Consider the following 18,849-nt stretch of genomic DNA (forward strand, 5'->3'; position numbering starts at 1 on the left):
TCTCTCTAAAGAATAGTTTTATCATGAATGGACTGTATGTGTTTTGAGCCTATTGCACTCCTTCAGGTAAGGAGTTGAGGTTGATAGGAAGTCTTCTTGTCATATATAGTCTTTCACTTCAAGTCACTATTTTTCTTGTGTAGTACTTATAACAAAGATCCCTGATAGTGCTATGTGTTTGGCACTGGGCTAGTAGCCAGAAAGTCAGTGGTTCAAACACACTAGCCTGTTCCAAGGAAGATGAAGTTATCTGCTCCTGTAAAGATTTACAGTCTCAGAAACGCTCTACGTGGTCAATGTGAGTAAGAGCAGACTTGATGGCAGTGTGAGTACTTAGCACAAACATGCTTAAGTGGTTATTTGTATAATTGTTTAATGACTGTCAGTCTTGATTCACTAGGTTTTCTGTGTATAAGAACCACCACCTGCAATACAGTATATAAGCAAATGAATGGAGCTTATGGTATTCTTAGATTTGAATTTTACATGAGAGTTTATTTTCACATATTTAAAGGAGCTCTGGTAGCGTAGTGGTTACGAATCGGGCTGCGAACCTTAAGGTCAGTGGTTCGAAACTACCAGCTGCTCCGCGGGAGAAAGATGAGGCTTTCTACTCCCGTAAAGATTTACACCCTCGGAAACCCTGTACAGGGTCGCTATGGGTCGGACCCGACTCGACGGCACTTAACAACAACAACAACAACATAGTAGGTGTTGGAAGATGTTATTTCAGAATAATGTTAATCAATTGCACAACAGGTCCCCACCCTCTAAGAGACAGTGATATGTAATGTTGTTGTTAGGTGCCTTCAAGTTGGTTCCAACCCAAAGTGACCCTGCTTACATCAGAACAAAACACTGCCTGGTTTGTGCAATCCTCACAATTGTTTTCACCTTTGAGCCCAAGCCTGCTGCCATTATATCAGTTCATCTCCTTGGGAGTATTCCTCTTTCTTGCTGATCCTTCACTTTACCAAGCATGATGTCATTCTCCAGGAATTGGTCCCTTCTGATAACATGTCCAAAGTATGAAGGATAAAGTGTTTCTATCCTGGTTCTAAGGAGCATTCCTGTCTGTACTTCTCCCAACACAGATTGGTTTGTTCTTATGGAAGTCCATGGTATTTTTAGTATTCTTCACCAATACCATAATTTAAATGTATCAAATTTTCTCCAGTGTTCCTTATTCATTGTCCAACTTTTACATGCATATGAGGTTATTGAAAATACCATGGCTTGGTTCAGGCATACCTTAGTCCTCAAACTGACAGCTTTGCTTTTGAATGCTTTAAAGAGGTCTTGTGCGTAACATTTGCCTAATACATTATGCTGTTTGATTTCTTGACTGCTGCTTCCATGAGTGTTGATTGTGGATCCAAGCAAAATGAAATCGTTGACAACTTCAGTCATTTCTCCATTTATCATGATGGTATTTATTGATACAGTTTAGAGGTCTTTTGTTTTCTTTTCATTGAGGTACAATCCATACTGAAGACTGTGGTCTTTGATCTTCTTCAGTAATTATTTTAAGTCCTCTTTGCTTTCAGCAAGCAAGGTTGTGTCATCTGAATATTGTAAGTTGTTAATGAGTCTTCCTTCAATTTTTTGTTTTATTTTATTTTTTCAACTTTTTGTTATGAATAGAGTAAAAGTTTACAGAGCCAATCAACAGTTTTACAGTCAACAAATCATATACTTTGCTTCGTCACATGGTTGCAGTCCCCACCATATATCAACAGTTAACAGTCATTTATTCACTTTATCTATTTCATTCCTCCCTGTCTCCCACTACCTTCATCTTTCCTCTGCTAACCTCCCTCTTGTTGTGTATTGCTTGCCCTGTCACCCATATTAACATGTGTCTACCCGCTAGCTTTTGAGAAATTCTCCACCCCATTACCATCATAGATTGTTTCTTTTATCAAGAACCCCCTTTAAAAAATTTTAAAAAAAATTGTTTTCATGCAATATTTGTCCTTTTGTAATTGACTAATTTCACTCAGTATAGTATATCCAGGCTCAACCATTCTGTGGGGGTGTTTCAGAGATTCTTCATTTTTCTTCAGCATTTTGTAGTGTTGTATCGTGTGTATGTACCAAAATTTGTTTAACCTTTCTTCTGTTGATGGTCATTTAGGCTGTGTCCAATTTTTTGATAAGTCTCTTATAGACAGCATACTAAAGGATCCTGCTTTCTTATCCATTCTGCTCTCTATGTCTCTTGACTGGTACATTTAATCCATTTATTCAGTAGGTATGAATTGATTGCTGTCAATATTTCTGGTTTTTTGTTTTTTTTTGGTGTGTGTGTGTGGTGCTGCTGAATTCTTTGTACCATATAATTGTCTATGCTGAGTTAATTTTGTTTGTGGACTTTTATTTTCCTTTTGTTTGAGGGTTTTCTTTTAATTTTAATTTCTGTTGTGTTAATGTTTGCTTAATCTTTCTGATTTTCCTTTTTTAAATTTTGATGTATAGGTGTATTATTTTTCTTTGAGGTTACCTTATAATTTATTAATTTTTTCCCTTCTAAAAACTGCCTGTTTTATCTTGAAATCTACTTGACTTCCTTGCCATTTGGAAGTTCTGTATCTATACTGTTTCATCTTTTTGCTTTGTAGTTGACTTCATAATACATTGATATCTCTGGTTTTCTATTTTCAGTCTTAGAGGTTTGTTTTACTTTAAATACTTCTATATCTAGATTGAGTTCTGAGTGGTGTTGTGGTGTATGATAATCTCAATTTTTGTACTCAGTCCAAAGAACACCCTTTAGCATTTTTTGTAAGGTTGGTCTGGTCATTACAAATTCCCTTAATTTCTGTTTACCAGGAAATGCCCTGATTTCACCATTGTATTTGAGGGACAAATTTTCTAGGTATATAATTCTTGACTGGAGATTTTTTTCTTTCTGAGGTCTGTATATGCCATCCATTGCCTTCTTGCCTGCATGGTTTCTGCTGATAAATCAGTACTTAGTCTTATTAGTTATCCCTTGAAGATAATCTTTCATTTTTCCTGAACTGCTCTCAGGATTTTTTCATTGTCTTTGATTTTACAAAGTTTGATTATGGTATATCTTAGTAATTTTCTTTTGGGATCTGTCCTGTTTGGGGTTAATTCATCTTCTTGTATGCTTATATTCACATCTTTCATGTTGCTAGGGACGTTTTTTCCCAATAACTCTTTGACAGTTTTCTCTGTGCTTTTTGCTTTCTCTCTCTGTTATGGAATTCTGATCACTTGTAAGTTGTTCCTCTTCATGATGTCTCACATAACTCATGTTTTCTTTGTATTTTTTCATTTTTTCTGGTCTTTTTCTGTTGTTTTTACATGCCGTCAAGTTGATCCTGACCCATAACAGCCCTGTATAGGATTTCTGAGGAGAAGTTGGTTAGTTTGAACCACCAACCTTGTGGTTCATACTGAACTTGCAGTTCAGTGCATTATCCTGCAGTGCACACCAAGATTTCACTGTTCTTGTAGCATACTAGTATTGAGAGATGTATCTTCTGTTCACTAATTTAAGCTTTCCTTGCTTCAAATCTTCTCATTTGCCCTTACAATGTATTGTCGATTTCTGAAATCTTAGTATTAATCTTCTGGATTTCAAGTCGCAGGTTTGGTATTATTTATAAATTTGTAATTATATTGTCTGTTTGTTCTTGAAGTATTTTACTGAATTCTTCTAAAGTTTTTTCTGTGTTCTCCTTGCTTTTCTTGACCTTTCTGTCAATCAGTTGAAGGTACCAAAATATCATTCTTACTCTTTTTCATTTAGTTTCATCACATTTTTTCCTTAAAAATGTTTTCTTTCTCTTCATGTGGGCCATTTGTTTGAGCCATTCTTTCTTGTTTCTTCATGTGAGCTAAGATAGTTTGTTGTTTCTAGGGCACTGTGGGGTTGTTGTATTTGTAAAATCAAACTGTACTGTTGTTGGACCCAGAGGGGAGAAGTCTCTGGTAGGCTCCTTCAATTCAAGGAGATGATGAGGTAGTTGTAGAAAGGATGTGACAGCAGAGTTCCTGGGCCTAAATGGAGTTCCTATTGGCATTGGTGTTATCTGTGCTCAGGGCTCTCAGTTTAGAATTAGTTTGTGGGAGCCCTTGATAGAGCTGGTTTCAGTACCTGTTAGGACCACACAACAGCTGCGGGCAGAATGACTGGTTTAATGCTGGTCTGGTGGTTCTGTGAGTTGTGTAGGTCTGGAGCTGAGCCCACTTGAATCCAGGCACCAAAGTAGCACAGCTAGTCCTCAACTCACACTGGTGTGGTTCCCAACCATGTGACTCTGAACTCTTGGTGAGCAGGGTATATGCTGGAGGTGGATGAGGGTGGGAGGTGGCCTCACCTCTGGTCACCTGGTGAGTGTGGGGAAAAAGAAGAAAGCGTACCGTCCTTTGTCAAAGTTGCTCACAAATGGTAGAATTGTGTCTAGCCTGCTGTTCACCAGTCAGTCTTCCTCTCTTGCCATCCTTGCTTGTCCTCTCTTCTCAGCAAGCATTCTAGCCACCTCTCTAACCTTTCTTTTGAAGTTCATGCTGCCAGAATTTTCATCTGTGTCAGTTTTATTTGGTCCCTCATATCTTTGTTGTAGAGGGTCCATGTTGTGTGTTGGCGTAGTCTGCCATGTTGCCAAAAGTCCTCAAGTCTTCATCTAATTCTGATGCCATATTCTTCTTCATGTAATCCAGTTTCTCAGATAATTTGCTCAGCAGACAGAATGAATAAGTATAGTGAAATGACACATCCCTGGAGCACACCTTTCCTGATTTTAAACCATTCAGTGTCTGTTTTGTCTGTTCTAACAGCTGTCCCTTTGTCTATGTACAAGTTCCTCATGAACACAATGAAATGTTCTGGAATACTCATTCTTTGCAATGTTATCCATACTTTGTCACGATCAATACACTGAAAACCTTTGAATAGTCAATGAAGTACAAGTACACATCTTTCTGGTATTCTCTACTTTCAGCCAATATTCATCTGATATCAGCAGTGATATCCCTAGTTCCATATCCTCTTCTGAATTTGGCTCGAATTTCTAGCAGTTCTCTGTTGATGTTCTGTTGCAACCATATTTGAATTATCTGCAGAAAAATTTTACTTGCATGTGATATTGATGATATTGTTTGCTCGTTTCCACATTCCATTGGGTCAACTCTCTTTGACTGTGGATCCAATGGGCACAAATATGAATTTCTTCTAACTGGTTGGACAGGGAGCTGCCTTCCAAATTTCTTGGCGTAGATGAGTCAGTGCCTCCAGTGCTGCATCAGTTTGTTGAAAGATTTCAATTTTGTATCCCATCCAATGAGTTAGATACTTTAAATTAGGAGACCCCCAATGAGATAGATACTTTAAATTAGGCTCAACAATTACTTGTGTTGTTGTTGTTAAGTGCCATCGAGTCGGGTCCGACCCATAGCGACCCTGTACAGGGTTTCCGAGGGTGTAAATCTTTACGGGAGTAGAAAGCCTCATCTTTCTCCCGCGGAGCGGCTGGTAGTTTCGAACCGCTGACCTTAAGGTTCGCAGCCCGATTCGTAACCACTACGCTACCAGAGCTCCTTAGTTGAAACTTTATTTGAAAACTTACTTGTAGGGTATTACAGAATAATAAAAAAAAATTCTTCTAGAAGATGGCCTTGGAAATATTGGTTTCCTTATAAGCAGAATCCAGGTTATAGTATCATCTTTGTGGTTCATGCCAGATTATTGTTAGAATCACAATAGTTTAGGAGAACTTACAGTCAACTCTGAAATTTTGTGCTAATGCAAAGCAATGTTATAATTTTTAGCTTTTGTGAATTGAGTGAATGTTTACAGACAGTATCATCAGTTTTACACTCAGCAAACCATGCACTTCGCTTTTCTCAATGATTGCAATCCCTTCCATGTAATACCAATTACCCTACCTCCTCCCTGTTTGTGATTTCCATTCCACCCTTTTCCCCTTCGTTTCTTAACAGCAATGTTATTATTAACGGATTCCCTCTCATTCTTTTTACTACTCTCATGGAGAGAACACTGATAAATTATTATGTTTTTCCCAGGGAGAGTCACACCAGCGCAGCTCACGTCTTATATTCAGCTCTTCAAGAACAACCATAAAGCTCTGATGAATCACAGTGGTCTCCTACAGCTTGGGCTGGCCACAGTTCAAACTCTGAAACACCCACAGACTGTCAAATGGGACAACTTTCTGGCTTTTGAAAAGCTTCTTCTCCAGGTATGTTGCTTTGTGAGCTTCTTGGGGTATTAATAATTAAAAAAAAACTTTTATAGAATAAAGTAGGAATTCAGTAGTGAATCATATTGTTGTCCTATGTTCTGAGTCATGCTTTCTGAATAGTCCAAATTAAATTTAAGTAGAAAATTCACATACTTTTTTTTGAAGGGTGACTGCTTTGATTTTTTTCAATAAATAAATATACAACATAATGAAAGACTAACCAGTCCTAGGCCAGCCTCACAATTGTTGTTATGTTTGAGCCCCTGTGTCAGTCCAGCTCATTGAGATTGTTATCTTTTTCACTGACCCTTACCAAGCATGATGTTCTTCTTCGTGGACTGGTCCCACCTAATAACACATCCAAGGTATGTGAGACCAAGTTTTATCACCCTTGCTTCTAAGGTGAATTCCGGCTGTACTTTGTTGATTCTTCTGGCACTTTGTGGTATATTTAATATTCATTGCCAATGCCATTTAACGGCATACATATTTCTTTGGTCTTCATTGTTGGTTAGCATTCACATGTGTATGAGGTGATCGATTATGGATCCAAATAAAATAAAATCTCTAAGAATTTAATCTTTTCTCCTTTTATCATAATATTGTTTATTGGTCCATTTATGAGGAGTTTTGTTTTATGTTGAAGTGTAATTCACACTGAAGTCTTTGATCTTCATCACTAAATCTGACAAATTGTCCTCACTTTCAGGAAGTATGTGCCATCTGAGTATTGCAGGTTGTTAACGAGCCTTCCTCCAATCTTGATGTGGTGATTTTCATATGTTTCAGTTTCTCTTATTTGCTCAGCATACAGACAGAATGAATATGCTGAAAGGATACAACCCTGACATACAGCTTTCCTCATTTTAAACCATGTAGTATCGCTTTGTTCTGTTCAAATGACTGCCTCTTGTCTATGCAGAGGTCTGCATGAGCACAATGAAGTGTAATGGAATTCCCATCCTTCACAATGTCCCAGATAGTTGGTTATGGTCCACAGAAGCAAATTCATTTGCATAGTAAATAAAACACAGGTAGACACCTTTCTGGTATTCACTGCTTTCACCAGAATTCATCTGATGTCACCAATGATATCCCTCATTTCACATCCTCTTTTGAGTCAAACTTGAATTTCAGACAATTCCCTCTAACAGATGTACTGCTACAACTCTTTTTGAGCAATCATCAATATAATTTGACTTGATATTAATGGTATTGTTTAATGATTTTCAGGTTCTGTTGGATCACCTTACTCTGCAATGGGTACAGATATGGATCTTTTTCTAGGTGTTTGACCAGCTAGCTATCTTCCAGATATCTTGGCATGGACCAGTTAGTGATTGTTATCAGCATTGCATCCCTTTTGTTGAAATATCTCAATTGGTATTCTACCAATTCCTAGAACCTTGTTTACGCCAGTGCTTTTGCTGCAGTTTGCACTTTTTCCTACAGTGACATCAGTTCTTAATTATAAGCTGACTCCTGAAATGGTTCACTCCTATTTTTCGTTTACTGTTATCTAGAGCCAATATGTGTTCATCTTTTCCCCACCTATGTTGTTGTTCTGTTAGGTGCCATTGAGTTGGTACCGACTCATAGCAACCTTATGCACAGCAGAACAAAACACTGTCCGATCCTGGGCCAACCTCACTACCGTTGCCTCGCTTGAGTCCATCGATGCTGCCACTTGGCCAATTCATCTCATTGGGGTCTTCCTCTTTTTCTCTGACCCTCCACCTTACCAAACATGATATCCTTCTCCAGCGACTGGTCCCTCCTGACAATATGTCCCATGTATGAGAGATGAAGTTTGGCCATCTTGGCCTCCAGGGAACACTCTGGCTGTACTTCTTCCAAAACAGATCTATTGGTTCTTTTGGCAGCCCATGGCACTTTTAATATTCCCCTCCAACACCATAACTCAAAAGCATCAATTCTTCTACGGTCTTCCTTATTCACTCTCCAGTTTTCACACGCATATGAGGTTATTGAAAATATCATGGCTTGGGTCAGGCTAATGCACCTTAGTCCTCAAGCTGATATCTTTGCTCTTCAACACTTTAAAAAGGTCTTGTGCAGCAGATTTGCCCAGTGCAATATGTCGTTTGATGTCTTGACTGCTGATTCCATGAGAGTTATCCAAGAAGAATGAAGTTCTTGACAGCTTCAATCTTTCCTTCATTGATAAGAATGTTGTTTATTGGTCCAGTGGTAAGGATTTTTGTTTTCTTGACATTGAGATGTAATCCATACTGAAGGCTGTGCTCTTTGATCTTCATCAGTAAATGTTTTAAGTCTTCTTCACTTTCAGCAAGCAAGGTTGTATCATCTGCATATCACAGGTTGTTAATGAGTTTTCCTCCAATCCTGATGCCACAATTTTCTTCATATAACCCAGCTTCTTGTATTATTTGCTCAGCATACATATAGGTTGAATAAGTATGGTGAAAGAACATAACGTCGTCACACACCTTTTTAAATTTTAAACCATTCGGTGTTCCCATGCTCTATTCGAACAACTGCTTCTTGGTCCAGGTACAGATTCATGGTACATTCTTCCATTTTTGTAGGTCTCTTTTGGTTTCTTGTAGTAATGTTTTGTCGTTTTCTTTGTATAAGTCCTTTGTTTCTCTGGTTACATTTATTCCTAGATATTTCATCCTTTGTGTGGCTATTGTAAATGGTAATGCTTTCCTAATATCCTTTTCAATGCTGTCGTTTTTGGTATAGAGAAATCCAACTGATTTTTGTATGTTGATCTTATATCCTGCCACTTTGCTGAATCTTCCAGTGAGGTTTAGTAGCTTTTTTACAGTCTTTGGGGTTTTCTACGTATAGGATCATATTGTCTGCAAATAGAGTTTTACTTCCACTTTGCCAATTTGCATGCCTTTAATTTCACTGGCTTGCCTTATAGCTCTTGCTAAGACTTCCAGCACAAGGTTGAATAGGAGTGGTGACAAAAGGCATCCTTGTCTGGTTCCTGTTCGCAAACAGTGGGGGCCAATTAACAGATACCAAAAAGAAGAAAGGAAAACCGACAAACTGTATTGTCTACCTTTACTCTGAGGTTCCCGAGGTCTTATTCCGTTGTGGGTCTGTTCTCCCCACTTGGTCTTGTTGTTTGGTCTCGCCCCAGTTGTGGGCTCTGGGCCGCTGAGCCCAGCAGATTAAAAAATACATGATTTCTTACTCCTGCTATAAGTTCCACTAGCTATAAGTCTACAAAGTTTTTAAATATTCCTAGATAATTGGTTCAGAGTTTTGGAGCTCTGCCCTGAACCTTCTTCACCTGGTATTCTGTGGTATTTCTAACTTCACTGCACCTCTACCCTATCCGCCATCAAGCCCCGCCTCCTCTCTCTCCTTGACTTTTACGACCATAACTCATTTTGCTATTTGTTGTTGTTGTTGCTATCGAGTGCTGTGGAATAGGTTCCAACTCATAGTGACCCTGTATAGAGTTTCTAAGGAGTGGCTAGTGAGTTTGAACTGTTGAACTCGTGGTTCAAACCAATCTTACAGTCCAGAGCTTTATTATACATTTCCACACTAGGATTCCAAATATACTCTCCCTCATTAAATCCTCACCTATTAATTTTAATAAATGTTTATGCTTCTTAGCTAAATTAATTTTTATGATGATGGTTGCCAAATGGTTATTTAGTGATTCCATTATTCTTTCTACACTTATTAATTAATCTTCTATTTTATGGCAACATTTTCCTTATTTATTTATTTTGATATGGATGTACGATTTTAGTGTTTAAGATAGGTAACAATCTGTTGCTATCATTCTTCATTTGAATGTTCAAATTGTCTCATTTTTTCCACTGTGAGCTCCTTCTAGGTGCTTCCCTGTCCTTTTGACATGTTGTATTGTTATTTGAATGTTGACTTATTTTCTGAAACACTAAGGTTTGAAGATTTATCTTGTCCTTATTTTTGCCCCATCCCTGGAATCATCCCTTATCCCAAAGAGCTCTGATTCCTTTTATGGATAAAGTATTGAGATACTAATGGCTGGGTACTGGGTGTGCTCACTGGTGTCTGGTTGTCACTGATTGGGTGACAACCTAGGTTTTCTCAGAAGTCAGAGCTAGAGACTGTATATATGCATATGCACGTATACATTTGCATAATTTACATAATTGTTATTCTGCATTTATCTGGAGTCTTGGTATGGCCCTGCAGGTTAACATGCTAGACTGCTAAGTTAGTTTGAGCCGCAAGGTCTATGGTGCAGTCTCACCAGCCACTCATCGGAAACCCTATACAGGGTAGCTATGGGTGGGAACTGACTCGATGGCACTTAGCAACAGCAACAAACTTTTATCTATTGCTCTGTGTATTAAAAATAATGAGTTGATACTGATCCCATAATTTTTCTTCAATACCACAGGGTTGCTATGGGTCAGAACTGACTCGATGCCACTTAACATCAACCATGTGGTTCATTTTAGTTTTTTCCCTTTTCACATTTGTAAATTCCTTCTCGGACAGTGAGAAACCTGCTTCCCATTATTCTGAGTTTGTTGATGTCCTCAGTCTCCCCATATGTAACTAATCTTTTATTATAGCTGCTGCCCCCTTTCACAGATGCCTCCTTACTTACATGTCTGTGTCTTCCTGCTCTCGGCCAAAGCCAACCCCACAGAAATGTTCTCTTTGCTTCACACAAAGGTGCCCCTGTTTAATCTTCCCCTCGACAGATGCCCTCCTTCGTCTGCTCAGGCTCTGACACTCTATACTGGGTGTCCCTCACCCTCAGTTGGGCACCTTTCTCACTCCTTTTGGTTCTGAAAACTCATTCAGGGCTACTGTCCCCCCACATTGCCATGCGTCCTCCTTTTCTGACATCCTATTGTTTCTCCATATTCCCTGTTGATGTTCTTCAGTCTTCCCATTTCTTATAAGCAGAAGGTCTCTTCACCCTGCTTGAGTTCAAACACTCTGTACTAGGCTGCCATTTCCAACCCCCTTCCTCTCCCCGAACATGCTTTTCATCCCATTAGCTCTGAAAAAACCTGTTCTAGATCACTGTTGCAAACTCCCTCCCTCTTCCCTGGCCAGTTACTGAGTGGACAACCTCTTCACCCTGTTACTGTCACCACTGGGTGTCCTCTACATTTCATCTCTAGGTCTTGAACGAATGCAAGTCTTTGTAAACAAGGTTGTGCTGGTATTTCCTTCCAAGGATGATTGATCAAATTCACCCTGGAAGTTTCTGAAGTAACGTTAACACAGTATCAATTATAGACCATTTTCTATTCATAGTTAATTTCTGGAATCCCTTGTTCCACATTAGACTGCCTCAGATAAGACCATGCTACTTTGTGTGGTTCTTCCAGTTTATGGAAAAGAAATAGACAGCGAAGAACAAGTGAGCATTTAAAATACTAAAACCCTACTTTTGTCATAGTTGTACATCACACTGTGTACTTAGTTATTTCTGATCCTTTCAAGTTAGTGTTTTAGTGTAGGCAAACTTCTAAACAGGTCATTGTAATTGCTCTTTGTTTGTGAACATGCTTATTTCATATAATATACACTCATCTGTTAGTATAACAAGTCATAGTATATGGTCAGCTATCCCTTTTACAGACTTTGGGTTGAAAACAGAGGAGTTGAATCTATTTTGAGCATGAATACAACTTGTAGCTTTGCCCAAAGGGCTTGAGAGCCACCAAGATACAAATATCAGCCAGCACTGAAAGTTGTTTATTTTTTTGGAGACTCATTTCCACTACTCTCTAACAGTCCTACATCACTGAAATCCCAATTTGACTTTATGGCTCAAGTAACATTATGGACAACTTTGGTGAAAAATAAAGAAAGAAAAGAAAAAGAAGTTGGCCTTGGAAATGCGCTGCAATTAAAAATAAGTTTCTCTATTTCTTCTCCTTTCTCTTGGCTCAGTGGTTTGGGTGAGCATTTAATGACTCATCATCAACAGATCTGAGTACTATTCATAAAGGTTATGTTTGACCTAGATGCTTGAAAATGACAGATTTAAGAATTCAGATGAGAGACATGATGTGTTATGCCCTCCAAAGAGTAACATTTAGAATATTTGGAGGGGAACCTAAGTCAGTGAGAACTTAACATACACTAACTAAAAACAATGGAGATAGAGCCTGCACAAGTTCGTGTTGTATTCCCTGATACAGAGCCCAGTATCACATTCATTGTGTTTATGTGTACATGAAGGGAGCTCTGGAAGCATAGTGGTTACGAATCGAGCTGGTCATCTCACGGTCAGCAGTTTGCAACTACCAGCTGTTCCGTGGTAGAAAGATGAGGCGTTCTGCTCCTGTAAAGATTTACAGCCTTGGAAACTCTATACAGGGTGGCTATGACTTGGAACCGACTCCATGGCACATAAAAACAACAACAACAACAACAACAATGTATATGAATCTAATTTTGTTTCTAATTCATTTTTAAAATTTAGAATAGAACAAACTTAACTGTAAACACTGATACATTTATGGGTCTATTGATGGATCTGTAGATGCGTATCCATAGCTTTGCTTTCTTTTGATCAAAGTACAAATTTACTTAATTTAGTGGTAGTGTGTGAAGAATTCTTTTCCTATAATAATGTGAGAAAGGTTGGCTTTGCTTCTTCATCTAAAGAAGGATAAAGTACCTACCTCCCTGTATTATGGTCGGTGTTGAATGAGACTATCTATGTATATAACTAACTAAAGTGTAGTATAAAAATATAGTATGTTCGTAGTGGAAACTGTTAAATGCTGAACTACTAGGTGGAAGCGTGACGATTTGAACCTACCCAGAGGAATCTTGGAAGACAGGCCCATTGAATCAGTTCTGACTCATAGCAACCCTGCATTGGGTTAATGAGAGCACCTGGTGGGTTTGAACTGCTGACCTTGTAGTTAGCAGTCCAGTGCTTATCCTACAGTGATACATATATTATACACCTTTAGTTTGTTTTTTAAGCACAGTGTACATTTTTAAGTCAAAAATCTACCTTGGAAATGATTTTTTTAATAAAATATAAATGAGTTGTAAATTTATTCAAGATAAGCCAGATGAAATATTGCTTTCATTTAAAATTTTATCCGTCTTTGCAGTGAAAAGTTGGCATTGCCATTTTTATTAGTTACCAAGGTAGTTTTTAACAGATTCAATTAGTGCTTCTTATGATCAGTTAAATTTCAGAATATCTTTTCTATAACAAGCCAATTTACCTGAATTAAATAATGGTATGCCTGCTACCCTAAACAAATTGGTGGGTTTTACCTTCTCTGTCCTGTGGTGCTTCATTGTTGTTGTTAAGTGCCGTCAAGTTGGTTCTGACTCATAGTGACCCTGTACAGGGTTTCCGAGGCTGTAAATCTTTATGGGAGCAGAAAGCCTCATCTTTCTCCCGCGGAACAGCTGGTAGTTTCAAACCGCTGACCTTAAGGTTCACAGCCCGATTCGTAACCTCTCCGCTACCAGAGCTCCTTATTTTTAAGAATTAAGATGTTAAAATATTCGTAGATCTAATTATACTTCATTGGAGTCCTGGTGTGGCACTGTGGGTTAATGCGCCAGACTGCAAAGCTGTTTACACCTCAAGGTTCAAGCTCACCAGCTGCTCTTTGGAAACCCTATACAGGGTCACTATGGGTTGGAATCAACTGGATGGCACTTGACAACAATTATACTTCATTATGCTTCATTAGCCCTCAAGTTATATGGCTTGGGGATATAATTATCCCATTTTAAAGTGCTGCTCCTGCTTTTACTAACACACTGGGAAGTCTTATTTTCACCTGCTGATAGTAATTCCTTCTGACCGATCTGAAAAGAAGAAGGGTCTAAGGCTCTACTTCTCTGCAGGTACTGCGAGGTGGTGTGATATCATCTAGATAAACACTAAGAGAACAGGCAGAAAAAGCTGACCCCCAAAGTCACACTTTTCAGCTGTTTCCAGGCTGGGGAGAGATTTTTTGATCCACTTTTTTCTGAAAAGGAAACTTGTGGCAATTTCTTTTCATAAAATTACATAAGACTTGACTACAGAGGCAAGTATTGTTGTTGTTGTTGTTATGTGCCGTGGAGTCAGTTCTGACTTATAGTGACCCTGTACAGGGTTTCCGAGGCTTATGGGAGCAACGGCTGGTAGTTTTGAACTGCTAATCTTGAGGTTAGCAGCCTGATTAGTAACCACTATGCTACCAGAGGCAAATATTAACAAAACTCTTGCTTTCCATGAAAAGGGGTTTCCCTAGGGACCTTCTTGGCCTCTGTCTGGCCTTTTACTTTCGCAGGGTCAGCAGTTTGAAACTATCAGTTGTTTCGCGGGAGAAAGATGAGGCTTTCTGCTCCGGTAAAGATCTACAGCCTCCCAAGCCTTGTACAGGGTCACTATGAGTCGGAATGGATTCCACGGCACATAACCACCTAGGAAGAAGTCCTGGTTGGCGCTGTGGGTCAATGCGCCAACTGGAAAGTCCTTTGAACTGCAAGGAAACGCTATTCAGGGTGGCTCTGGGTCGGAATCTACGGCGCTTAACAACAACAGCTCCTAGGGAGAGGAGTGTTGTATCTGGCTGGTAAATTTGGGACGACCCAGTGGACTTAACTCTGCTTTTTTGCTCTTGGGAAGGGTCCTGCCTTCAGAGAGTTCTGTGGTGCTGAGCTTTTCCAGGGTCAGCGTCTGTTCTTATTAGCAGCGTCTTCTTTCTCCGCTCCTCTTATTCTTTTGAGCAAGATGGCCTCAGGGTGCAGGCGTACAAATCTGCTCTATTCTTCTTGTCCTGCCTGTGACCAGGATAATCTGGAGCTCTATGTTAGCAAGCCCACTGGTTAACAGACCTAATATCCCACCAGCCACAAGTAATAATATGGTGTGGTGCTGTAGGATAAAGCATTGAACCTCAAGGTTCGTGGTTCAAACTCAACAGCGGCTCTTTGGAAACCCTAATACAGGGTCACTATGGGTCGGAACTGACTCAACAGCACTTAACAATAACAACAACCAGTAATAGAGGTGATACTTGACTGCATGTATTTATTAAGCTTGTCTTTATTTCTCAACTGTTTGGAACCAAGGCTAGGATGAGGGTTGCTGTTTTTAGCACCCACATCCCCTTTGTGTGTGTGTGACCCATAAGGGTTTTATTGCTTTATTTAATTTATTCTTTTAACCTCTGATTGTGAACTGCGTGAAGGTTTACAGAGAAGATCATCAGCGGTACATTCAACAAATCATTCACTGTGTTTCATCTTAGTGGTTACAGGTCCCTTCCCTGCAACAACAGTTATCCCGCTTCCTGCCTGTAGTTCCTGTTGGCATTCCACCCATCTTCCTATCCCTTCTCCACTTTGTGCTGAGGGAAATGTTGCCCTTTTGATTTTGAATAATTGACCATTACATGGTGAGCATACCTTGCTAGTGTTGCCCTCCACCCTCTATAAACGTATCTACTGCTTGGCTGGAAATTGGACCACAAGGGTGAGTTTCTTTCCAGATCTGAGGGATGGTTGAGGGACGTAATCTCAGGTTCCTCCAGACCTCTTTAAAGTGTTAAAAAACTAACAAAGGTGCTACTCTGAAGCCCAATCTGTGCCTGATTCAAGCCATGGTCTTTTCAATCCGCTCATATGCATGGAAAAGCTGGACAATGAATAAACATGACTGAAGAAAAATCGATGCTTTTGAATTCTGGTGTTGGTGAAGAACATTGAATATACACGAACTGCTAGAAGAATGAATTAATTTGCCTTGACAGAATGACAGCCAGAATATTCCTTAGAAGATCTTACAAATTTTGGACATAGTATCAACAGGGACCAGTCCCTGTAGAGGAGCATTATGCTTGGAAATTTAGAGGGTCAGCCATAAAGAGGGAGACCTTCAATGAGATGGACTGACACAATGACTACAAGAAATATAAACAACAGTTGTGAGGATGGTTCAGGACTGGGCAGTTTCATTCTCTTCTCCATAGCACATAAGGTAGTTTTGAGTTAGCACTGACTCTACCACACCTAACAACAATGACAGTTTTCTATAGATCATTGCCAAGAGAGGTGTCACTTCTAAATGGTGGACGCAAGACTATGAAAACCCTTTTCCAAAGAAAATATTTAACACCAGGTATTAATTAATAGATGCCTTTGAGTTATGGAGTTGGAGGAGAATATTGAAAGTGCCATGGGCTGCCAACAGAACCAATAGATCCGTTTTGGAAGAAGTGCAGCCAGAGTGCTCCTTGGAGGCCAAGATAGCTAAACTTCGTCTCTCATACTTTGGACATATTGTCAGAAGGGAACAGTCGCTGGAGAAGGATGTCATGTTTGGTAAGGTGGAGGGTCAGAGAAAAAGAGGAAAACCCCCAGTGAGCTGAATTGGCAAATTGGCAGCATCAGTTGGCTCAAGTGTGGGAACAATTTTTAGGTAGGCCCAGGACCAGGCAGTGTTTAGTTCTGTTGTGCATAAGGTCACTATGAGTCGGTACTGACTCCATGGCACCTAACAACAATAACAACAACAAAGCCATTCTCTAGAGTCCCAGTCCCAGGACCGGGCAGTGTTTCGTTCTGTTGTGCATAAGGTCATTAAAAGTGGGAACTGACTCAATGGCACTTAACAACAGTACCAAGTAGGATTTTCTTGGTTGATCTTATTGTATCACTCCTGATAGAAAAATAGGTTCTAGATTCTCATTTTTAAAAATGGCACAACCATCCCTCCGACAGCAGTCTCTATAAAGTGGGGTTCAATAATTCATTGCAGTGGCCACGTAGAACTCTGACACCGTACTGAGAATTAAGGGGCTTGTTGTTGTTGCTGTTAGGTACCATCGAGTTGGTGTGACTTATAGTGACCCCGTGCACATCAGAATGAAACTCTGCCTGGTCTTGTGTCATCCTTCACAATTGTTGTTACGCTTGAGCCCATTGCTGCTGCCACAGAGTCAATCCATCTCTTTGGATCTCCCTCTTTTTCATTGACCCAACACTTTATCAAGCATGATGTTCTTCTCCAGGGACTGGTCCCTCCTGATAACATGTCTGAAGTATGAAAGATGAAGTCTCATCATCCTGGCTTCTAAGAACATTCTAGCTGTATTTCTTCCAACACAGATTGGCTTGTTCTGACAGTCTTTAGTACTTTCAATATTCTTTTCCAACACCATAACTCAAATATGGAGTCCTGGTGTGGTGCTACAGGGTAATGCACCAGACTGTAAAGTTGGTTTGAACTGCAAGGTCAGCAGTTCAAGCTCACCAGCTGCTCCTTGGAAACCTTATACAGGGCCACTATAGGTTGGAACTGACTCAACGGCATTTAACAATAACAACAACTCAAATATATCAATTCTTCTGCGGTCTTCCTTATTCATTATTCAGCTTTCACTTGCATATCATATGAGACCATTGAAAATGCTGTGACTTGAGTTAGGAACATCTTAGTCCTCAAAATGATATCTTTGCTCTTGAACCCTTTAAAGAGGTCTTAGGCAAGGGGTTTATTAACAGGATACAATTATGGATCAAGACATAGTTTTTCCTACCACGATAGCCTCTCCCCTGCTATGCCCACAGGCAGACCTTTCTCTGTGACCCTCGGCACCTTGGTTTGACCTCTGCCCTGCTCTGACAATATTACAAAGTTCTTTTAGGGCTGCTGATGAATGCCCACAGAGTACATCACTCCACCATAAGCCTCAGTCTGAAGGCCCTCAACTCTAGTTCCATTGGTTAACAATCCTAGCTCTACAAATTAAGTGTCTGGAGGCATCCCATTCTACAAGTAAGTCTCCTGCCCAAAGTTTTTCAGTTTTTTTGTTTGTTTTTTTTTGCTCAGTGGGCTGGGAAGGACTGTTTCATGCTCTGGGTCTTGGTTCTGCTGCTGTTGCTCCTCTGCTCCTTCTCTGGTGTCAAGCTGTCTGTCCCTGGGTCAAGGAGGGTCAATATGCAGGGATCTCACGTCAAAGGACACATTCTACTCCTGGATCTTCTATGATAGCACTGATGATATTCCCTCTTCCTACTTCTGATATGACTCATTTAAATCCATGTTAGGGTTTCAAGTTCTTACAATCACAGTGAACTCTGTTAAGAGCCACAACTGAATCACATAATCCTATCAACATCTTCTCCCATCCTTCCATCCTTTCTTACACAGAACCATCAGGAAAATGTTGCTTTTTGGGGATTAAAAAGCCTACGGGTCGAACAGTCTTATGTGGAGTTCTGGTGTTGTGGGTTAATGTGCTGGATTGCCAGGTCTGTTTGAACCACAAGGTTAGTGGTTCAAGCTCACCAGCCGCTCCTCAGAAATCCTATACAGGCCCCCTATGGATCGGAACTGACTCAATGACACTTAACAACAACAAAGTCCTATGTAGTAATTTACTGCACTACACTCATGAAACAATTTATAAATACATCTCTCAATCTGATAATCTGATAATTCACTTGATGGACATACAACTAAACAATCATTACTGGTACGTATGTGATGGACTTGGGCATCCAAGTTCCTGTTTGTTCCTTTCCTCTCACATTCCTCTCAGGCTTTAGGATGAAAAGTTTTAAAACATGCTAGGAAGTAAAAAACACAATAGACTTTACATAACCCATTAAC

At 39.7% G+C, this 18,849-nt stretch overlaps 1 protein-coding gene across 1 annotated transcript in view; it reads left to right on the forward strand.

The window, feature by feature from the left end:
* SCFD2 (sec1 family domain containing 2) overlaps nucleotides 1-18,849 on the forward strand; it is a 668,469-nt gene that overhangs the window by 113,825 nt on the left and 535,795 nt on the right. Inside the window, exon 4 of the mRNA XM_006868065.1 lies at nucleotides 6,058-6,233. Within this exon, the coding sequence (XP_006868127.1) occupies nucleotides 6,058-6,233 (176 nt within the window). The remainder of the gene's footprint in view (nucleotides 1-6,057; nucleotides 6,234-18,849) is intronic.

This window comes from Chrysochloris asiatica, unplaced genomic scaffold (assembly GCF_000296735.1).
Source record: "Chrysochloris asiatica unplaced genomic scaffold, ChrAsi1.0 scaffold00115, whole genome shotgun sequence".
Classification (NCBI taxonomy): Eukaryota; Metazoa; Chordata; class Mammalia; order Afrosoricida; family Chrysochloridae; genus Chrysochloris; species Chrysochloris asiatica.